This window comes from Lutra lutra, chromosome 17, assembly GCF_902655055.1.
Source record: "Lutra lutra chromosome 17, mLutLut1.2, whole genome shotgun sequence".
Taxonomy (NCBI): Eukaryota; Metazoa; Chordata; class Mammalia; order Carnivora; family Mustelidae; genus Lutra; species Lutra lutra.
Genome location: NC_062294.1, coordinates 57935354 through 57957713, shown reverse-complemented (window position 1 = coordinate 57957713; position 22360 = coordinate 57935354). Strand labels below are relative to the sequence as shown.

Genomic DNA, 22360 nt, shown 5'->3' with positions numbered 1-22360 from the left:
GGCGCGAGCGGAGAGCGCCGGGCTGGGGGAGGGGGGCACCTCCCGAGACACCCGGAAGTCTCCGCCTAACGGGCCGGGCTCGCGCCTCCTGTCTTGGAAGGGGGCGGGGCCCGAAGCCCCTCGGCGCGCGGCGCCATAGAGCGGGGACGGAGGACCCGTGTCCTAGACCGTCCGGAAGTGGCTCCCAGGGGCGCCCGCTCCGCACCATAGAGCTGAGGGGGGCGGTGGCTGGGGGGGGGGGGTCTCCGGGCTCGCCTTCCTAGAGCGGCGAGGACGGGGTGGAGGCCGGCGGGGGGGGTGGGAAAGGAGGGGGAGCAGCGCGGGCGGAAGCGGCCGGGAAGGTCACTTCCGGCCTGGGCGCCCGTCCCCTGACCCCAGGGTCTGAGTCGCCGCTGCCGCCGCTGCCACCATCCGCGAGGGAGGAGCGAGGAGGAGTGCGGCGCGGCGGCCCCGGGACCGAGGAGGTGAGGGGAGGGCGCGGAGGCGGGGGGGGGGCGTGAACCCGGGGCCGGGGTGGGCGCGCGCCTCGGGGAGCCCCGCTGCGGGCGGGGGGCGGGCGGGGAGGCGGGCGGGCGAGCGCGACTGGGCGGGCGAGTGCGCGTGCGCGTGCTGGGGGGGCGTGAGTGGGCGCGCGGCCGGTGACGCGGGCGGGCGAGGGGCGCGCCAGGCGGAGCCGCGGGGGAACGCGCGTGCGCGCCGGGGCCGCGCCGCGGCCGCGCCGGGGAAGGAGCGCGCCTGCGCAGCGCCGGGGATCGGGCCGGGGGCTCGGGGGTGGGGCCGCCGCAGCCTCCCCGGCAGGTCGTGGCCGGAAGTGGTGGTGATTCCCGGGGGAAGTTGAGGCCCCCGTGGGGAAAGGGGACGCGCGGGCCGGGCAGGCCTGACCGGAAACGGCGGTCCGGGGGGCGCGTCTGGGTCCCCGGCCTGTTTCCCCTCCCTCGCCGCTCCTTCCCGCTTCCCGAGAAGCCCGGGTTCCGCTGCCGCCGCGGGCGGGCTGCGTGCGGCCTTTGATCCGCCGGTGATTACGGTCTGGGTCCTCGCGGGAGGCTCATTCATTCGACCCGGCGCGGGCGGCGGGCAGGAAGCGCGTTCGCCGGAGGGGAAATGACTGGGCCAAGGTCAGGCACCGCGTGGCCCGCTGGACCGGGGCGGACGGGGGCCGGGCCTCAAGGCCACCTCCAGGGCTCCCGGGCGCCCAGCTGTGCTGCTTGACTACCCCATCCCCACTCCCAGGCCCGACCGCAAGGGGGGACACCCCAGTTCGTGGAGACGGGGGTTGGGCAGGCACAGGATGGTGGCGTCCCACGACGGAAAAGTGACCCACAGGCTCTCCCAGTGCCCGGCCCCATGCTGGGCACCGGGACAGGGTCAAGAACAAGGTCCCGGAGCGGGCTGGCAGAGACGGGGACCTGGACACGGAGTACCCCCTCCCCCAGAGCAATTGTGGGAAGGCCTCCCGGCACAGCCCCGTCCAGAGGCGTTCAGGAAGGGGTCACTTGGTGTGTGGCTGCCTGGTGCCGGGCTGTATTGGGCATGAGGACACAGTTGGGAGTCAGCCGGCCTCTGCTCTGGGGAAGCACGGTCGCTGTTGATCCCCGCTTATCCCGTAAGACCTAAGCCTCTTGGGCTAAATGCAGCTGGCGTCCACCTGCCTGCTCTTGCTGCAGTTCCCTGTGGTCCTGCTCAGCCCCGAGAGCATTGGGACCAGATCCCCACGTTGTTATCTCTTGTCTTAGCTTTTTCCCCTGGAAGTTTTCCAGATCTAATCCCCACCCGCACACCCGCTGAGCTGAGGAACGGGAGAACCCCAAGGGCTTATCAGCATGCCTGACCCATGAGCATCCGTGTGGCCTTAGAAGTGCTGGGGTCAGACAGACCTGAGTTCAGATCCCAGCTCCATACCTGGTACTTTGTGACCTTACAGCGTAAATGACTCTCTCATCTCAGTTTCTGCCTGGGTGAAGAGGAATGGTAGTACTAGCTTTGACTTGGTAGGGAAGCTGTGAATGCGTGTCCCCCTCCAGAGAGCTGAGTGGAAGGTTTGTAAGAAAGGCTCTGGAGCCAAGCATTCCTAGGCCAGGCCTTGCCTCCTGTCTCTTCCAGCATGGTGACCATGAACCTGTCACTTCCCTCTTTCCTCATTCCCTGTGGTGGAGAGCACAGTCCAGCATTTTCTGGATAAGGCTGGTCCTGTGCTGGGCCCATGGGCAAAGTGGTCCTGGCACAGCGCTCTACCATGGGGTGGGAGAGAAGGGTCCCTCGGTGCGCGTTTCTTGAGGATCCCCTATGCCAGACCCAGAGCTGGGTGACACTGGGTGGCAGGTCCTGTCCTGCAGCAGCTTGGAGGCCTGTCGGGGACACACATACAGAAGAACCAGGGAGAGGGCTGGGGGATTTCCCAGAACATCCCTTCCGGGAACTGTAGGTGCCCAGAGGGAAGCTTGTCCCTGTGGGAGGTGGTGTATCTTGTGTCTTGAAAGACAGGGAGGGATTGGCCAAGAGGACCCTGGGGCTTGGGGGAAGGTGATGGTGAGCTCTGGACTCGCCACTCTGGCCCGTGGCTGCAGTGACGGTAGCGGTAGTCAGTGCTGGGGACACAGCTCCCGGGGCACCTGTGCTCAGACACATGTCAGCCTCCAGACCTTGCTCGCTTGTCCTCCAGGCTGCCCAAAGCCTCATGTGTGCTGGGGCCTCCGGGAGCCAGCTGCAGCTTTGGCCTCTTGGTGACAGATTAAATTTGACGGCACTTGCTTCCTGAGCACTTCGCAGGCGCCTGGTCCTGTGTCTGGTCCTCGCTGTCCCAAGCTCTCTGAGGTCTTGGGATGGGGTTGGTTGCTCCCAGTTCAGGGGCGTGGGATGGAGCCCTGGGCCCCATGGTTGCACTGGGAACACTGGCCTGCACGCGATTCCAGAGCTTGGCCCTTCACCGTAATGCCACGGGCTCTGATGACTTCTTTTTTTCGGCCACGGCTGGGGTCTGGGGGAGACGGAGGTTATCCTCAAGACCTTTTCAGTGTCTGTTATCAGGTAGCAGGGGGTGCGTTGTCATGAAGGGTCACTGGCTGGTTCAGGGCACCCCAAGCCCCAGCCTCTCGTTTCGGGGATGACTCACACTGGTGGCATCAGTGGCTTTGTCGTAGTAGCACGGAGAGCTGTGGCCTCACGACCACCGAGCAGCCAGCCACAGGAGCCTGGATGGGTGGCCAGGGGCCCTGAGCTGCTCCCGCCGGCCACCTGGGGCCACAGGCCAAGACTGTAATGATGGCTGTTAAGGGAGCCAGTGCCAGGATCCTGAGGGTGAGGAGGAAAGGAACGATGACCTTGGCGGCTGGCCGACCTGGCTGGAGTCTGGTGCCTCTACTTGGTGGCTGGCTCTCTGAACTTGTGTGAACCCCAGCTTCAACAGTTTCTTGTCAGGGGTTGCCAGGCACATCCTGGGCGCCTGGCTTCCGGCTGAGCGCTTCACACACGTTAACCTCTGATCTGGACGCGGGGCCGGGAGGGTCAGGAGGCACAGAGGCCAGACCACCTTGTCCAAGGTCACATGGCTGCGGGTGGCGGGGCTGAGTTGGACTCTGGCAGCCTGCCCGGAGAGCTTGTTCTCTCCTCTCTGACGGTGTTATGGGCTTGGGATTGTGAACCCATTGCAGTGGGTATGAGGGTCTGACGTGTAGTCTGTGCTTTGAAAAGAGAGGACACTTGAGCTGAGGGAAGGGAGAAGTCTGGACAGGCTTTCTAGGGGAGCTGCTACTTTCACTGGGGAGATTGGGCAAGGTGGAAGGACGTAAACGCCCCCCTCAAGAATGGGGGTCCGGCCTGATTGAGGGGTGACAGACGGAGCGTGGCCTCTTTCCCCCCTAGAGAGTATTTTTGTTTGTTTAAGCAATTTTCAGTTACTTGCCCAGACGAAGGAATGAGGAGCATTGACGGACGTGTCTGAAGACTGGATGCTGGGTGTTCCCGGACGGTGGCAGGTGGCCTCCGGGCTCCTGCCGCACCTGCCGCCATAAGCGCACAGGGAGGCTCTAGAAATTCCTGATACCGGTTTATCTTGGAGATAGTGGGGAATGGGGGCCAGGGCCTCTGGAGTTTGCCGCCTGCCTGCACCCCCGGGAGGGCCACACAGGGTTGGAGGCGGGGCCGGCTGGTGCCCCTGAGGATAGGGGACAGCGGCCGAGGGCAAGGGTGAGGCCTATGTGGCTGGGTGGGAGGCCGATGGGAGAGAGCAAGCCATGAGGTAGGCTTACTGTGAGGCAGCTGGTCAGTGAAAAGAGGAAGAAAGCGGGGCTGGGGGGCAGGGGAGCAGGATCAGAAGGGACTGCTTTGGTCAGCTCTTTCGGTGTGCTGGGAAACCCGAACGAGGCGCAGATTGCGTTCTGGGGAAGTGCGGCCTTCCCGGCCGACTCCGGGAAGATGGAAGAAGTCTGAGCAGACTGCCATTGTGGAGGAAATGGGGAAAGTTGACAGAGGCCCCCGTTTGCCCCCCAAAAAAGGGCTTACGGTTCTGATGGTGTTGCCGACTTGCTCTCAGCGTTGGAAGAACAGGTGGGAGCCTGGCAGCATCAGCTGCGGGTGTGGGAGGTGGCCTGGGTGGGAGGTAGAGGAGGGGACGGATGGGTATTTGGGCCTGGGGCGAAGGGTGAAGCCACCCACAGAAAATGGAAGTGGGTGGGAGCTGGAGAGGAGAGCGTAGGGCCTGCCTGCACCGCCAGTGGGGCTGTGGAGTGTCACCACCCAGGCTGAAGAGGGGTGTGAGGTCTGAGTGGCCCCCAGCCAGTCAAGGACGCCAGGGCCAGCCAGGCTGCTTCCCCTCAGTGAGTCTCGTGGGCTGGGCGGATGGTTCCAGGTGGCGGTGCGGGCTGGGGAGGAAGGAAGCTCAGTCCTGGGATGCTGGGCGGGGCGGGGGTGGGCCCTTGGGAGGGGAGAGGACTTGGGGCAGCTGGAGGACTGGCTGCAGGTGGGAGGTGGGCAGTGGGGCTGGGGGCTGGGTTTGGATTTGGGCAGGTGCAGCAGGGGGTTCAGGTGGGGCAGGGAAGGGAACCCCAGCAGCTCATGGAGGCTGAGTCTCCTAGCACATGACCCCCTCTTGGGAGTAGGCGCCCCCATCCCCGCAGAACATTGTCATCCCAGAGGGAGACTGTACCCGCTCCCCTTCCCCTGCCCTCGGGAGTCACTCACTTCTATCGTCTCTGCGGGTTTGCTGTTTTTCATGTGTGACACGGTCTCTGTGTCCGGCACCTCGCGTGGTGAGAGGCTTGTGCTGTGTGGCGTGTCAGTGCGTCACCCCTGTGTGACGGAACAGTGTTCTCTCCAGCGGTCAGGGTTCACCTGCTGTTGGGCAGTTGTGTCGTCTCCAGGTTTTGGCGGTCGTGATTTATGCCTCTGAACACGCGTGTGCGGATTTCTGCGCGAGCATGTTCTGTTTGTCTTGGGTTTGTGGCCCTGAGTGGAGCTGCTGGACCCCGGGGTCCTTCTGTGCTGCACCCTCCGGCCCCCCATTTCACATCCCCGCCAGCAACGCCTCGGGGTGTTTTGTGTTTTCCTGGGACCTCCTGTGGTTGAGGTCTGTTTCTCTGTCGGCGGGGGACGTCGAGCCTCTTGTTAGCGCCTGTCAGCTCTTCGTGTTCTCTTCCGAGAAGTGTCTGTGCGGAGCCTGCGCCCACCTTTACCTGGGCTGTTTGAATTGAGTGACTTAAGAGGATGAGTGGTCTGTGATGTGGGGGGTGGACTTGAAAGGGGCGTTGGAAGGTGGTGGGCATGGGGAGGCGGGGGAGGATGGACGGGGAAGGGACTGAGTGCTGGACTCTGTCCCCTGCCAGCACAGGGGTTAAAGAGCCACTGGATTTGATGACCAAGAGGCTGGGCAGGGGGAGGCCGGAGATGGGTGGGAGGTAGGAGGAGGTGGAAGTCGCAGCTCAGCCCTGAGGGAGGAGGGGAGGGGAGGACGGGGTGGGGGTGGGGGTGGGGGATGGGTGTGTGTGTGTCCCCGAGAAGGGAAAGGAAGGGCCTGGGGCATAGGTGCAGGAGGAGCCCTTGCTCTGCAGGTACTGGGAGCGTCTGGTTGCTGGCACGGGGGAGGGGAGGCGGGGAGATTGGCAGCGGAAGAAAGAGAGGGGCTAATTGGTGGGCCGGCATCCAGAGGAGGTGGGCGGGATCTAATAACAACAATAATAACAATAATTTGTCTCAAGCTTATTAGCCGCTGGCCTCTGTCAGCCCCTGTGTTAATTGGATCGCTCAAAGGCCTGGCTGGGGTGGGTGGGGTGGTCTGGGGGAGGCCCTCCATCTTGGGGACTGGAGGTTGGAGCTGGGCAAAGTCACAGAGAGGGGGCAGAAACTGGGGAGCTGGGAGGGAAGATGGGCGAGGCAGGGGCTCCGAAGGTGTCAGATTGCATAGTCAGCCCTTGTCCAGAGCAGGCTGGGGGCCTCTTGGTCGCCGGACACCGTCACGCCCTGGTGCTTCCTCTCTGTGTGCAGTGCTGTGGAGGGGAGGGGGCTGGAGCCCTTCCCCCACGATCCTGAGATCCTGGTATGGAACCCACAGGCCCACAGGGTCAGCCCACAGGCCTCAGCAGCTTTCTGAGTGATGAATGACTGAGTGGGAGAGGAAGGGACCTGGGTAAGGTGTAGTGAACACCTTTCCCAACTCTTCTGTAGGACCCCTGGTTAGTCCCTGGCTTGGGTGCTGTCCTGACCCTCTCCTGGCCCCGGGGGGTACTTGCTGGGTCTTGTGGGGAGCAGTGGGGAAGCCCCTGGGGCGTGCTCCCTTGTCCCATCATACTCCTGTGCACAAAACACAGACGTGAGGTAACCTTACTGGGATTTCAGGATGGGGACCCCCGAGCTCCGGCTGCCTCAGATGGGCGTCCCTCCTGTGGCCCCCGCAGCCACCTGGCCTGCCTTCTGCCCCTCTCGCCCTCCAGTTGGAGGCACAGCACGTCCAGGCCTTTCCAGTCCGGCCTGGGACGTGGCCCCCAACGTCTCAGCAGCCCTTGCTTGTTAGCGTCAGGGTCTGCAAGCATTTTCTGTCACTGGCCGGAAGGTAAACACATGGGGCCTTAGAGGCCAAGGGGCAAAATGGAGGACCTCGTGTCGCTACTTAGACGTCTTCTACAGCGGGACTGTGTGAACACGCAGGGAAAGCCCGTCCTGGCAGGGGCAGCTCACAGGCAGCTTACAGCCCTCTGGGCTCCAGCGTGTCCCCCGGAGAGGGGAGGGAGACTTTCCTCTGCCTCTTCGGGTTTCTGGCCAGGACTGACTGAAACAGATTAGCAGGACAGAAGCCCACGGGTTGTACTTCCACAGATGTGGGACCCGCAGACGTGCTTCCGCCCAGGGTTGGGGGCCGAGGGGTGGAGGCTGTGGGGAAGAGACCCTGGCCCATAGGCAGAGAGAAGGTCTGTGTCCGGGCTCCTTTCACTGGGGTCTGGAGGGAAGGACAGGGAGGGCCCTGTGCTGGGTGGCTTCCATCTCCTAGTTTCAGGAAGAGGGGCGGCTTGTTCTGGGTGAATGTCCCCAGTGGAGACCAGTCCCTGCACCGCAATCCTGCAGCGGTGGGGCAGCGTGGGCAGCAGGGAGACAGGGAGGGGACAAGCGAAGGCCGAGGCCTGGTTGCTGCAGGAAGCCGGCCTGAGGCGGAGACTCGGGTCAGGGAAGTCCCTGCTTTCAGTGACTTATGCGCTCCTCGTTCAGAGGAAGCACGGGGCACCCACTTGGCAAGTGAGTCTGCATACATGCAGTGGGGCAGAGGGGCGGCCGCCCCGGTGCAGGGGGCAGAGGGGCGGCTGCCCGGCCCTCTGCCTCAGCCCTGCCAGCCCACAGCCCTGTGAGTGCTCACTGTGTCTTTCATTTTAACCTTGTTTTTCTTTCTTTCTTTTTTTTTTTTTTAAGGTTTTATTTATTGGTGGTGGGGACATGAGGTAGGGCCGGGCAGAGGGAGAAGCAGCCCAATATGGGGCTCGATCTTAGGACCCTGAGATCGTGACCTGAGCTAAAGTCGGACACTTAATGACTGAGCTGCCCCTTGTTTTCCGCGAAGATGTAGCCGGCTCTGTCGCGTGGTCCATGAGCGGGGGTGTTTGGTCTAACAAGTAGACAGGTGATCCTGTCTTACCTCATTTTCTCTGTGGCCTTGTAATCAGACAGCCCCATACAATTTTTTAAAGTCTGTTTACTTTTTTTCCCTAAAGATTTTTATTTATTTATTCCTGAGAGAGAGAGAGAGGAAAGCAGAGGGAGAAGCAGGCTCCCCGCCAAGCAGGGAGTCTGATGCGGGACTTGATCCCAGGACCCTGGGATCACGACCTGAACTGAAGGCAGATGCTTAACTGCCTGAGCCACCCAGGAACCCTAAAGTCTGTTTACTTTTTAATTGAGGTCTAATTTGCATGTCGTGGAATCCTTTCTTTCTTTTTTTTTTTTTTAAGATTTTATTTATTTATTTGAGAGAGAGACAGTGAAAGAGAGCATGAGCGAGAAAGTCAGAGGGAGAAGCAGACTCCCCATGGAGCTGGGAGCCCGATGCGGGACTCGATCCCGGGACTCCAGGATCATGACCTGAGCCGAAGGCAGTCGTCCAACCAACTGAGCCACCCAGGCGTCCCATGGTGCAATCCTTTCTTTTTCGCGCCTACAAGTTAGCAGTTTCTGATGCATTCACGGCGTTGTGCAACTGTCACCACCATGTGGCTCCTGGGTGTTCTCATCGCTCCCACTGAAGCCACAGACCCATTAGCAGAGTCCCGCCCCACTCCCGCCCCCAGCCCCCAGCCGCCCCCGGCTCTGTCCTGGATGGCTGCGGAATCCTGTGGAAGCCTCTCTCCCTGGCCTTTGGCCCTTGGAGACTGGCTCTCCCCACCCCCACGTGTTTGCGTGGGAATAGCACTGCCGGGAATGTGGGCGGCCGGACCGGGGTTTGGGTTTACGTCTCTGGTGTGCACGTGGGAGTGGAGTCGCCGGCTCCCAAAGTGGGTCTGTTTTTTGCGGGAGGAGCCGTCAGACCGCTCCCCCGACCTGCACGCCCAGCAGCTGTGTGCGGGGTTTGCGCGGCCTCATGGTCACGGTCACCCTGTGTGACCCGACCGCCGGGCAGCGGCATCCCCGCGTTGCCCCCTCCACACGCAGCGATTTTCCCCTCGAGATGCACAGCCCTCCGGCCTTCCAGAAAAGAGCTGTCTTGTCTTTTCCCTTATTACAGAAGCGATCGCTCGTTCTAAAGAATTAAAAAGTTGAGATGAAGATGAGAAGCGAAGAGGGACGAGCGCTCCTGCTGCAGGAGCAGACGGCTCGCAGCTGCTGCTCCCGAGACTGTGGCATTGGTGGGACTTTTCTCGGGCTTTCTCCCACGTGGCGCTGACGGGTTCTCTCCCGTTTTTCCCTGCTCTAAATCTGGCCGTGAGGAACTATTTTTTGTCTGCAAGAAGCGTTTTCTGAGGTCTGGGCTTCCCTCAGATCAGCTTCTGGAGAGGGGGTTGCCTGGTCAGGGGCCCCCAGCGCCCGCGTGCGGCTCCGCAGCTGTGTGGCGACTGTCCCATGGCTCTCAGCCCAGCGCTGTGCCAGCGCATCCCGGCTGCCCGCTGCTGCTGTCCACATGCTGCTGCTGCTGCTGGCGACCTCCAGCACCGGCCCCCACGTCTGTGACCCCAGTGTCCTCGTCTGTGAAGCACGGGTCGTAACGACGCTGACCTCAGAGGTTCCCACATTTCACCCACTCCTCATGCTCTCTGCGGCCTCGAAGCCCTGCAAGAGGGCCCTCCCACCCCCGCGTCTCTAGTCTCTGCTCAGGGCCTTTGCACACGCGTCCCTGCATCCCTCCTCCCTGCTCCTCCTGCAGGGCCGCTCCTGCGGCTCCTCCTCCTGGGAGATCCTCCTCTGACCTCCTGGTGCAGCGGGCCATCCCTCCCCTCCCCTCTCCGCCCCCCGCTCGGAGCATATCTTCACGGAACTTCACTGGGTGAACTCGCCTTTCGTGTCCAGACGCTTGTTCCTCACTGGTAGGGCCCCCTTATGTGGCTGGGGCTGTGGCCCGATCACCAGGGCGCTGTCCAGTGTCGGAGCGACACCTGGCCCATGGGGAGACCCTGCGCCTCTGGGGTGGGAGTGACGGGGACGGGGGCGGAAAGACGCCAGTGCCCGCAGAACTGCTGATGCTCTCGCCTTGGCTCCCGTGAGGCCGACGGGAAGATCTTGTCTGATGAGGGCCCTGCGGGGAGGGGGCCTGTGGTCCTTGGGCAGCTGTCCTGTGTCACGGTGGGTGCTGTGATGCTGCGTGGAGCCAGAACCTGAGCAGGGCACCCCCTGTGTGTGTTCCCTCGCCGACCTGGCCCGACCCCGTGGTGGCTCCCTGTCGTCAGTGGCAGGGCCGGGGGCGAAGAGGCCTGGCCTTTGCCTGCAGGCTCCGACCAGGGGCCCCTTGCTGGCCTCCTGCCAGGCTCCTGCCTTCTGTCCACATTTCAGCAGCACCTCCGAGGCAGCCACTTGCCAGCCCTGCTCAGGGCCCCAGCGTGGCTCCTGGCCCCTGAGACGGGCTTGCCTTTGTCCTCGCCCGTGTCCCATGCTCCTTTTGATCCTTGTTGACGGTTGGCTGGGTTTCGGGACGGCAGAGCAGTTGGGACCAAGGAGTCTGCAGCGGCACCTTTGGTGTCCTGTCCCTGCTCCGCGATGACCTCACTGTGACCTCACGTCCTCTGCTGTGACGTGGGGAAGGGGGTCGTTGACAGCACGGCAGTGCGGGGTGGCACAGAGCTGGGGCCAGCGGCCGGAAAACGGGACCCCGGCATCCAGGTTTGGCTCGTGGGAGGGACGTGGGACGCTGCTGTGTGAGTGAGCACTCGTCTGGCGAGGACCTGGCCCGGACAGCCCGGATTCACGCTTCTCCGCGGTTCGTCTGCCTCCAGGTCTCGGCCACTTGTGGCTCAGCTTCCTCCTCTGCGTGTTGGGGGGCAACATGGCCCACTCAGAGGGCTCGGGCAGGACCGAATGCGGTAATGGCGTGTGACGCGCGTAGAACTGGGCCTGGACCTGGGAGATGCCTGCGAGTGTCTATGAACTGGACAGGTGGCTTCTCAGAGCTCTCAGAGATCAGCGGAGATTACTGAGGGGACAGGCTTGAGCCCCCTGGCAGTGGAATGGGTTCCTTTCGGTGCCTGGATGGTGGCGAGCCCCCTGTCAGTGGGGGATTCAAGAGAAGTGGGTCTGGCATATTGTGCTGGGGGCAGATGGTTGCTGTTGGTGGGTGCTCGTGCGCAGCCGCTCCTCTGCGGAGAGGTCCCGTGTGGGGGGGGGGGCGGGGTTTGCCCTGAGCTGCGTGCACTCAGCTTTGGGGACGAGGTCCCCGTCCCTGGGGAGTGGCGCCACAGCAAGGGACAGGTACCCCCGGTGCCAGGCCATGCTGCAGTGCAGGACGGACGAGACCACCTGGGGCCTGTCCTGGTCTCCGGGTGCTGCCCGCCAGCTCCTTGCCCAGCAGGGGAGGCCTAGGTTGTCTGCCCCGGGAGTCAGGCCCTGCCACATGGCATTGCCCCTGGCGGTGGTGAGCGGTGAGAACCTGACCCTCGAGGCCAGTAAAGAAGGAGGGGAGCGATTTCTCCTCGGCAAGGCCCATTGTGTGGGGTGGGCGGTGGAGAGATGAAGACACGTCCACATGGTGCGTGCGCTCAGACGTCTCCAGCGGCTTTGCTCCTCAGCCCCGAGGTGGAACAGCCCAGACACCGTCCGCGTTGGCCGGTGGACAGACGACATGGAATGTGGTCCGTCCGTATGGTGGAGTCTCGTCCAGCCGTGAAAAGGACATTCGGACAAGTCCTGCGAACGTTACACTGAGAGAAGGCGCAGGACACCCAGTGACATGGCGTCCCGTTTCCCGAAATCTCCAGATCCCGCAAATCTTCAGCGATGGAGGCTGCCTCTCCCTCCCCCGAGGCCAGCATTGTCCGGCCACCCCTCTGAGTGCAGATGCCAGAGGCTCGCGCCTTCCCCCAGGACCCCCATACATAGTCTTACTGGGAGACCCCAGCGCATGACCCCCCTAGAGCACTCAGGTGCCCATGTCGGCCTCACCATTCCGGGGGCGATGGGCAGGGATGGGCTCTGGGGCTAGAGCCGCATCTGCGCGTCGTCTTGTTTAAACCTCAGGCCCGTGAGACGGGTCGGCGTGTTGGTGGCGGTCCGGGTGCTGGGAGGTGCGGGGGAGGGAGGCGGAGGCAGGGAGCTGGTCTCCCCAGGCTCTAGCTTGCGGATGGTGGAGCCAGGACACATGCCTGGCCGGTTGGCTGCAGCGCCGGGCTCCCTCCTCCCCCAGATGGTGCGTGGCCTTGGGCTGGTCCCCTGCGCAGGGGGGAGATGAGGGCCATTTTTCCATTGTCCCTCAGGTACCAGCTGCGTGTGCTGTCTGCCTGCCCGGGCCGAGCTGGGTGCTCGGAGCTCGAGCGCGGATTGGAGCCGACGTGGCGCCTGGCTTCCTATTCTGGCGTCCTCTGATCTCTGCCCTTCCGTCTCCTCCCCTTCTTCCAGGGACCCAGACATGGAGCTGCGGGAAGAGGCCTGGTCTCCGGGGCCGCTGGATTCCGAGGACCAGCAGATGGCCAGTCACGAGAACCCAGGTGAGGTGGCCTTGGGCAGTGCTCAGTACCCCTCCTGGACCCCGGCTTCCTTTCCCCTCTGCTCCCGTGGCCCAGGAGTGATGCCTCCTTCCTCCAGAGGGTCACGGGCACCCTTGGGGGCCGCTTCTCCCCTTCTGCCCGTCCTCTCCACTCTCGCAGCCCAGCCTCCTTGCTCCCCGGTGTCCTGGCCCCTCTGCCCTGTTTCTAGGTTGTCTGCAGGTCTCTCAAGCGAGAAGCTATAGATGGAGGGTGGGCATTGTGGGGCTGGGGTGACAGGACCACAGAGGAGGGTGTGATGTGTGCCAGTTTTGGGGGGAAAGCTGAATATCTGGGTTTTTAGGGGAAATCTTCCACTTTTTCAATATCGGTATCCTGTAGTGTTTAATAAAGCATTATTTGGGTTGAATAAAACTCATCTCTGAGCACTCGGGGCCCAGGGTTTGCTTGCTGAGACTCTGCTTTCTGGTTTCCAGGGGTTTTCCTGTAGGGCGCCGAGAAATAAAGCATGGGCTTGGCTTTCATGCTGCTGTCCGTGTGTTTTCGTGCCGGCGGTTATGCCGGTGTGGCGTCAGCGGGTGTGTTTTTACACAGAGGCCAGAGGGGAGAGATTTTTGGCTTTGCAGAGCCCGTGCCCCGTGCAGCGGGAAGGCAGCCAGTACGGAAGTGAGTGGACGCGGCCACGTGCTGGTAGGACTTTACATTCACAACAGGTGCTGGGTCTCGGCCCTGGTGCCAGCATCCCACAGTCGTCTGCGAGATGGGCCACGGGGCCTCCCCCCACGCATTATAAGATCACCCAGAGGAGCATAAAGAGAAGCTCCCTGTAGGCAGGTCCTGGTGGCCTTGGTTACCGAGGAGGAAACAGAGGCGGGGTCTCCGTGCTCACTCTGACCCAGCAGCCCTCCATGGGGAGGACCATGCCCGTCCTTCCTTGCTGTGCCTGTCTGGGCCTGCTTCTCCTGCCTCCCCTGACACATGTCCTCGGCCTTCTAGCCCTTGCAGAATTACTTTAAAAACCCGTGTGTTACGGGGGCGTCGGAGCTCAGGTACATGACTCTGCTTGCACTCAGCTTCAGGGTTACCAACCTCCTGGCCAGTCTCATTTCTCCATTTGTGCCCTTTTCTCCCCCCGGAGATTTTAAAGAACATCCCAGATGTCCTGTCTTTGCACCCATAGGTCCTCAAGCAGGTGCGGGCTCTTTAAGAGCAAACACGAAACCACAGCTACAAAGTGCTTACTTCACCCAGCGAAACACCCAGTCTGAGTCACAACCCCAGTTTTCTCCAAACTTCTGCCGTGGAGTAAGTCAGGTTTAATCTTCCGAGTCCTCTGTTAACTTGTGCTCCTTACAAAACCTGCAGAACGTCTGGTGGGTTCTCTGCTCTCCCTCCTGCAGCCCGGAGCCTGTTCTCCCCCACAGGAACTGCCGGCTGCCCCACTCCAGTGTGCCCTATTGTGGGGCCGGCCCCCGTGACCCCCGTGCTCAGCTCATGGGCCTTGAGCCTGGATGCTTCTAAGTGGCTCTGCGTCCCATGATTGTGGGCCTGCCCCGGGGAGTCCTGCCCACCTGGGTCTGGGGCCTCTTGTGGGGTGACTGGGCCAGACTCCTGCCCTGAGACCCCGGCCTGATACCTGTGGTGGGTCTGACCAGGGTGGGGTGGAGCTGGGAGAAGGCAGGTGGGGTGGGCTCCTCCCTTGCCCAGGTCTGAAGGGGGCAGGTGGAAGGTGCTGTTAGAGCCCTGAGTCGCAGCCTTATGGCCTGGCTGACCCTGGGGGCTCCCTGGGCCCTTCTGATCTGACTTCTGGCCCGTTGAGGATCCACTTATAGTATACATTCTGGATGTGGCCATGGAGCCCACCCAGCCCCAGCTGCCACTGCCACCACCACCTGGCACCTGGCTTGCCACCCTGTGGTGGCTTCCAGCCAGTCCCCGTGTCCACCCTTGTCCACAGCCCCCAGCCTGAGCTTTTTTTTTTTTTTAAAGATTTTATTTGATAGAGATCACAAGTAGGCAGAGAGGCAGACAGAGAGAGGAGGAAGCAGGCTCCCCGCCAGGCTCGATCCCAGGACCCTGAGACCATGACCTGAGCCCAAGGCAGAGGCTTTAACCCACTGAGCCACCCAGGTGCCCCCCCCAGCCTAGCTTCTTGGGCTGGCGCGGAGTCCTGGCTTGCTGGGAGTGATCCCACACCTTGTGTTGCTCACCTTGCCTGGAGTCCGCAGGGTGGAGGCAAGCTGTGCCCTGTGTCCTCGCTTTTGCAGGGGAGGAGCTGGGGACAGTGTGCCTGAGGCCGAGGTCTCTGCCCGCGTGGGGCCCACAGGCTGGTGGTGGTTGCTGAGGGGACGGCCGTGGAGACTGCCTCGCCAGAGGTTCATCTTGGGGGCAGGGAGGCTTTGCCAAGGAGGGGGCTGCCCGCTGCAGGAGGTGTGGGCCCTGGCTGGATAGGGTTGTGGGGGATTGTGGGGCCAAGGCCCTGGGGGCAGACTGAGACGGGGGGTGCGGCAGCGAGATGAGACGAGAGCCGTCCTGGTCGCAGCTCTAACCGGAAGGGTGCGGAGCGGTCCGGGACAGCAGGCTGCCCGCAGGCTGGTTCCAGGCTGGGTGAAGGTTCTGGGCGGCCTTGTGTGTGCTGTGCCGTGCAGCCGCACACTCCTGCCCCGGTCCCTCAGCATTGGCTCTTGCATCCCCCGGGGCCCTTGCCGAAGATGCTGAGGGGCTCCCTGGCCTTTCTTCCCGGCAGCCCCGCGTGGGTCTGGCTGGCCGCGTCGGGGATGCGTGGTGGAGGAGGTGGCTTCACGATCGGTGCGCCTGCCATATCGCAGCTCAGCCCTGTGCTCAGGATTTTTCCGGTGAGGAAGAGGGACTGAGCATTGTCACCCCAGGGAGAACGGCATTCCTCGGGAGCTCAGGAGCCCCGAGCCCAGAGCCAGCGTGTCTCGGTCTGCAGGCGGCCGCCCAGGAGCTGGGAGCGGTTGTGGGCCTTAGGCCCCTTCCCCAGGGAAGGCTTGGCCTCAGGGCCCCTTGGATGCCGGGGGGAGGTGGGCTTGGTGGGCTCTAGCAGGCCTGTTGTCCGAAGGCCGTTCCAGCTCGCTCGGTCCCCGCAAGTTGGAGCCTCTCCACCTGGTGTCTTCCTGCCTCGGGTGTCTCGGGTGACTCCCCCCATGACAAGGAGGCACCTTGAGACACGTGGCAGAGGGGGTTCCACGGCCTGTCTTCTGACTTTCGTCAGGGCCTGAGTCGTTCGGCACGTGCCCTCGGCCCAGCCCCTTGTGTGTTCACGTGCGGTGGCAGTGAGTCTGGGATCAGTCCTCCCTGTCGGCCTCCCCGGTGCTGTGTTCGCGTCTCCTCCCACCATGTTCTGTGTGGGTCGCCGCAGGCCTGCTCCTCCCTGAGCTGACCCCTGCTGCTGGGCTGTGACCCCATTGGAAGCCCGCAGCTGCGGGGGGGGCAGACACCTGGTCACCTGGGTGGTGCCTCTCCTGCCGCTCCGTGCACACGAGACTGAAAAGAGCCCAAGGGTCTCCTTTCCATTACATGGACCTGCCCAGGGCATTTGTGAAACCCCAAGAATTTTCTCATTTTCATCCCTGGATTTGGGTGTTTTGGGGAGTGGTATGCGGACTGAGTGGACGCCGTTGTTCACGCCGGCTGCTGCTTTAGATGCTCGGCCTGTCCGTCCCGCGCTCCTCTCCAGCCGCTGGCTTTGCCGGCCCGAGTGCTGGAGCGGAGAGGCCGGGCCACCCGCCCAGAGTGGGGGGTGGGGGGGCCTGGACAGCTGGTGGGGCAGCTGGTGGGGGGACAGCTGGTGTGTGCTGCACCATCCCCAGGGGAGGGCAGCCCTTCCTCACCTGCTCTCTGGGGCCCCTTTGCTGGCCCGGCCTGGCCGTCCTGGTGCGGGTGGTCCGAGGCCTGGGGCCGTGCGGCACTGGGGTGGGAGAGCCGTGCAGGCCTGTCCTGGGTTTGGCCGCAGGTATCCGGAACGGGCAGCAGTCCAAAATGACTGCGTAAATAGAAATGACACCGTGATTCTGAGGCGGGAGCTCCCCCAACACGGAAGAAGTGTGCTGGTGTCCTGGCAGTCCTGTCGTGGGGGACAGGGTTCTGACCTCCCTCTGCCGAGGTCTGGCTCTCACGGTCGCAGTGCGCCTTAGAGTCATTCCGGAGGGCTCACCGGGAATGCTCTGTCCAGCCCGGGATGATGGCAGCCCTTAAAGCCCCCAGACCTCCCCAGAAAAACCACGTGGCAGAACCCAGATTCCTTGAGCCACGCTGATGACAGCACACCTTAGGTGTGTGGGTGCCTCTGTGACCCCAGAGTACAGTTGGTTGGGGACAGACCAATGGCCACAGGCCTGCCTGGTGTGGGCACTGTGCTGGAGGGAAGGAAGCAAGGAAGAGCCCCAGATAACCCTCCGGGACTCCCTGGAAGCTTGGGAGGTGGTCCCCCTGAGGCCTGCAGCTGAGATCGGACGTGTTTTGTCCAGACTGGGAGCGGGGCCGCAGGAATGTCTGGGGCTGGCGTGACCTGGGGCCCACCCTGGGCTCTGCTGCCAGTCATGGAGAACGTTCTGCCCACAGCAGGACCCACTTAGCAAAACCTTCCGGGAGGGAACTCAAGACCAAGTGGGACAATGTCTTTGACCACAGGGGGAAGGAAGGAGGAGGTACAGATAAAAATGGGGGCTGCAGAGCTAGGAACCTGCAGCACTGTCCCATACTGTCAGCTACGACGTGAGAACATCAGAGGAGGGAGCTCGGAGGACTTCGTCCCTTGGGAGTTGGGGAACCTTGTCCCACCAGAGTAGGGGAACCTCACCGCTTGGGAGTCGGGTAACCCTTCTGCACAGAAAAAGCAACAGGAACAAACTGAGCTTAACACAAGTGCTCCCAACCCCGGAGCTGTCAGAATAAAAGAGAAAAGGAGCAGGTAACATCTCCCCAGATAGGGGGTCAGTTGGAGACCACCGCCGGGCCAGAGAGGTGAGAGCTGGTGGGAGAAGCACATACTCGGAACAGCTCAGAAGCGAGGGTGCGGGGCTCAGCGGAGAACAGGAGCAGATTCGTTTCAGAAGGCGTCTGATTCCTTCAAAAAATGAAGGAGAAAACTCAGGAGGGAATACAAAGAACATACTCCCTGAGAAAAGTTGGAGGTAAAAAGGAGGGATGTTTAAAAATCAAAAAGAAATGAAGAAATGTTAAAATGGAGTTAAAAAAAAGTCAGAATCCCAGCGTGTGGATGGGGAGGTCCTTGCAGAAATCCGAAGCAAAGAAAGAGTAAACAGTGAACACTACAAGCCAAAAGGACCTTTCTGAATTCTAAAAGTTAGGCCTTGAAAGAGCAAATCACAAATCCAAGGGCGTCACCAAAACGAACGAGCCGTGTTCTGTCCGGGTCACTGGATGGTGAGGAAAGAAGGAAATCTTGGGGGCATCTAGGGGCAGAGCTTTATGCCAGAAGACAACGGGGCCACATTTCTGATTCCCAGGAGAAGGAAAGGCGAACCAGGGGTCTCATCAAAACTGACCTACAGGTCGGAAGGACACTGCAGGAGCTCAGTCCGAGGGTCCTGGGCCCTTCCAAGGGATCTTAGCAGGCGAGCCTCGAACTGCCGCTGGCTGGAGAGAGGCAGGCAGTGAGCGGGGTTGGGTCTCAGGAGAGCTGCGGGAGGTTCGCTGGGTCAGGAGTAGCGCACACAAAGCTGTGTTTTGTGTTTTCAAGAAATTGTCATCGGTGGTAATAGGGTGGTTATCTCAGCGCTACCTTGGGGTCAGCAAATGAATAATTACAGGCTATTCGCATTCTCTTCTCCCCTCTGAAGGGGGATGCAGACATCACAGAGAAAAGACTCAAGAAAAACATGTAGGTCCGGATCTGTCTGGGAAGAAGCGTCTGTGTGAATGAACTCAGTGGACTATTTCTGTAAGAAAAAAAAAAAGCAGTGACCGCTCCCGGCTTTGAGTCTGGAAGTACTTTTGCATCAGATGAACCAGGGCCTCCTGGAGAAACAGCGATTGCTGGTGCAGACAGGACGTGGGGATGCGCCAGGAGCATCCCACGGGGCTGGGGAGCAGGGAAGCTGCCAGGGCCCACCAGGGTCCTGCCCGAAGGACGCCGTGCTTCTTGGAGACACCCCCCCCCCCCAATCAGTGTAAATGCAGGCGTTCATCCCGATGCTCAGAAAGGGGAGACTGGAGAACGATAGAGAACCAGTTCATTACCTCGAAAACTGGACCCCATGGTGAAGTGAGCGTGGACCCTGCCATGGCCATGTGCAGCCGACCCTGGGGACGGGGAGCGCGTGGGAAGCCTTCAGCTGCCCCTGCCACCGAGCGGCTCTGGGCCAGTAGTGCCGAGCGCCACGGGACGAGGCACTGGGGCTGTCATATGGCCCTGGAGCAAGGGCAGGGTCTGGCCTTCGGGCCCAGCTGCTCTCCGGCAGCAGGGAGGGGGGTCTGAGGAACCCCCGAACCCCATGCAGTGGGCAGAAGTGGGGGGACTGGAGTGAGGCTTTCCAGGTCGATTCTGTGCTGTAAAGACCCGAGCTCTGTGGTGCCGCCCTTACCGGATGTAGACGCTTTGAGGCTGGTGAGGTAGTGCCCACCTCGGCACATCGTGGCGCTCTTTGCATGGGTGTGTGTTACTCTGGGTCCGCGTGTGAGTGCTCTGGGCCCAGCCTGTGCCTGGTGTGTGACTGGCTGCCACGTGGAGCCCAGGGTCTGGGAGGGAGGGAGCGGGGAAGAAGTGTTTCTGATGCATGCTTGGAAGGGAAGCTGTGGGCGCACTCCTGGAGGGCTGTGCTGGGCTGGTGGGCACCGTGGAGGAGTCCCGGCTGAGGCCCGGGCCCCACTCGCCGGATCGGGAATCGAGAGCCCTTGCTGCAGGTGCACGGGGGTCAGTCTCTGAGCTGTGAGATCCCACTTTCACTTTCCCCGGGACATTACTCAAAGCCACGTGTGGTGCAGACGTCGGACAGGCTTTAAGTCCTCACCATACAGCCGGCTAGACCAGGGCCCCAGGCTCCTCTGTCGTCTGCATGGGCCAGACGGGGGCTCCGGTATGTGGGGGCCACATTCCCAGGTGCCAGGGCAGGTGGGATCCCGTGCTAGCCTGTGATCCCATGAACCAGCCCTGCTCCTCCTTCCTCTTCGTCTGCACCAGGATAGTCTTCCTGGAGCCCAGGTGTGATGCCCTCACTCCCGGGCTTGCCTTTGCTCCTGGGCCAGGATGTGGGCGCCCTCCCCCTGCCAGTGGCGCTCTCCCTGGACCCTCCCTGTCTCTGCCTGGCCCTTTGGGCTTCAGGTATCATTGCCTAGACTTCCATCCTTGAATCCCTGTGGACAGTTTACTTCCCAGCCATTTCTGGAGTCGCTGCAGTGTTCCAGGCCTTGTTCCGGTGTGGGGGAGGCAGCTGGGAAGGAAAAGTCTTGAGGGTGGATAATGGAAGACATGAACGTGCAGTGAAATGCCAGGGAGCGAGCCATGCTCTGAGGAAAATAGGGTGGGCAGGGAGGTGGAGAGACGGGGCATCTGCCGAGAGCCAGGTCTGTGCAGCGGGTTTCGAGGTGACTCGGCCCAACTGCCCTCCCGTGTCACAGGGCACCCTGAGAAGGCGCGCAGGTGACGAGCTGCCTGAGGCTTTGTGCGTGCTCTGCGGCAGGTGGCACAGCCGGCGGGAGCCTCGGCCCTCGCTCCGGACCCTCGCTCTCCACCCTCGCTCCCGGACGGGCCCTGTGTCGAGCCGGGGCTTCTCTGACTCTCCTCCCACCCTCTTGCCTTGTAGTGGACATCCTCATCATGGATGACGATGACGTCCCCAGCTGGCCCCCGACCAAGCTGTCCCCGCCCCAGTCCGCGCCCCCGGCCGGCCCCCCGCCCCGGCCGCGGCCGCCTGCGCCCTACATCTGTAACGAGTGCGGCAAGAGCTTCAGCCACTGGTCCAAGCTGACGCGGCACCAGCGCACGCACACGGGCGAGCGGCCCAACGCCTGCGCCGACTGCGGCAAGACCTTCTCGCAGAGCTCGCACCTGGTGCAGCACCGGCGCATCCACACGGGCGAGAAGCCGTACGCCTGCTCCGAGTGCGGCAAGCGCTTCAGCTGGAGCTCCAACCTCATGCAGCACCAGCGCATCCACACGGGCGAGAAGCCCTACGCCTGCCCCGACTGCGGCCGCAGCTTCACGCAGAGCAAGAGCCTGGCCAAGCACCGGCGCTCGCACAGCGGCCTCAAGCCCTTCGTGTGCCCGCGCTGCGGCCGCGGCTTCAGCCAGCCCAAGAGCCTGGCGCGCCACCTGCGGCTGCACCCCGAGCTGTCGGGCCCGGGCGTGGCGGCCAAGGTGCTGGCGGCCAGCGTGCGCCGGGCCAAGGCGCCCGAGGAGGCGGCGGCGGCGGACGGCGAGATCGCCATCCCGGTGGGCGACGGCGAGGGCATCATCGTGGTGGGCGCGCCGGGCGAGGGGGCCGCGGCGGCCGCAGCCATGGCGGGCGCGGGGGCCAAGGCGCCGGGGCCCCGCTCGCGGCGCGCCCCGGCCCCCAAGCCGTATGTGTGCGTGGAGTGCGGGAAGGGCTTCGGGCACGGGGCGGGGCTCCTGGCCCACCAGCGCGCCCAGCACGGGGACGGGCTCGGGGCGGCGGGGGGCGAGGAGCCCGCGCACATCTGCGTGGAGTGCGGCGAGGGCTTCGTGCAGGGCGCAGCGCTGCGCAGACACAAGAAGGTGCACGCCGTGGGCGCGCCGTCGGTCTGCAGCCGCTGCGGACAGAGCTACTACCGGGCGGGCGGGGAGGACGACGACGACGACGACGAGGCTGCCGGCGGGCGCTGCAGCGAGTGCCGCGGCGGGGAGGGCCGGTAGGGGCGGAGGCCCGGGGGGGCAGGGCCCCTCGGGCTTGGCGGGGACGCTGGCGCTGGACCCGGAGACCAGAGAGAGGCGGACAGAGGGGCGCCACCAGCGGCGGGTCTCCTCTCCCCCTTCCCCGCCCCCGCGGTCGGCGTGGAGCCAGGGGCGGCCCGGGGTGCTAGGGCCCTCCCGCCCCCGCCCTGCCCCCTGACCCGGCCTGGCCTGCCCTTCTGGTTCTCTGCGAGCCCGGGAGGGACCGTGCGTGAGAACTGGAGACCCAGGGACGCCGGAGCCCGCCCCTGGACGACCGGCGCCCCGCCCCTCTTTCCCTTGCCCTGCCGCCCCCGGGGCTTGCGAGGAGCCTTCCGGGTCAGAAGGGCCATGCGGGGGGGGGGAAGGGAAAGAGGGTCCTTTTCCCTTTAGAGTTTTCTTTTAATCACACCCGCCTCCTGACTGCACCCTGCCGTTATTTTGTCTCTGCCCTGCGGGTCCTGTTGTTTTTTTGGCCCCCGTCCTTCCTCTCCTCCCCGGGGTTGGGCCGGGAGGAGTGCTGGAGCGGGACTAGCCCCTGGTCCCCGCGTCCCCGCGGAGCTGGGGTCCGGTCTGTTCCCTGGCCTGGACACGGCGGCAGGAGGGTGCGGGGCAATAAATGGCACTATCCGATTGTCCCTGCTCTGCGTGGTTCTTGAGTCGGGAGGGAGAAGGGCGAGAGTGGGAATGGAGGCCGGGTACGCTGCGGTCACAGAGGGGCTGGGCCGGTGGAGAGCAGCAGGCGGGGCAGCTGTGGAGTCGGTTCCCTCCCAGGCCCGGGTGCAGACTGGGCTGTCCTGAAGAGTGACCCGCCCTCATCACCTGCGGTGGGCCGTGGGCTTTCCAGACAGGAGCTCATCGGTCTGGGGAGGAACTGGGCCTGCCTACCGCAGCT

At 63.1% G+C, this 22360-nt stretch overlaps 1 protein-coding gene across 5 annotated transcripts; it reads left to right on the top strand.

The window, feature by feature from the left end:
- The first annotated feature begins 79 nt into the window (after positions 1-79).
- ZNF787 (zinc finger protein 787) lies at positions 80-22103 on the top strand. Of its 5 annotated transcripts, none has more exons than XM_047711687.1 (4): positions 80-464; positions 12508-12596; positions 13774-13898; positions 20381-22103. In XM_047711687.1, coding segments are annotated over exons 3-4 (1071 nt in total). In that variant the 5' UTR covers positions 80-464; positions 12508-12596; positions 13774-13897; the 3' UTR covers positions 21451-22103. The 5 variants fall into 5 exon arrangements, with proteins under 5 accessions (XP_047567643.1, XP_047567641.1, XP_047567642.1 ...); XM_047711686.1 differs by lacking the exon at positions 80-464 and adding an exon at positions 826-4542; XM_047711685.1 differs by lacking the exon at positions 13774-13898 and having other exon boundaries at positions 88-464.
- The last annotated feature ends 257 nt before the right edge of the window (positions 22104-22360 follow it).

Excerpts from the sequence above, each read along its gene's own strand:
- ZNF787 (XM_047711684.1), top strand. The coding sequence starts at position 4,448 with ATGGGGAAAGTTGACAGAGGCCCCCGTTTGCCCCCCAAAAAAGGGCTT. Across the intron at positions 4,543-12,507 it reads TCTCAGCGTTGGAAGAACAG|GGACCCAGACATGGAGCTGC; the intron begins GTGGGAGCCTGG and ends CCCTTCTTCCAG. Across the intron at positions 12,597-20,380 it reads GGCCAGTCACGAGAACCCAG|TGGACATCCTCATCATGGAT; the intron begins GTGAGGTGGCCT and ends CTTGCCTTGTAG.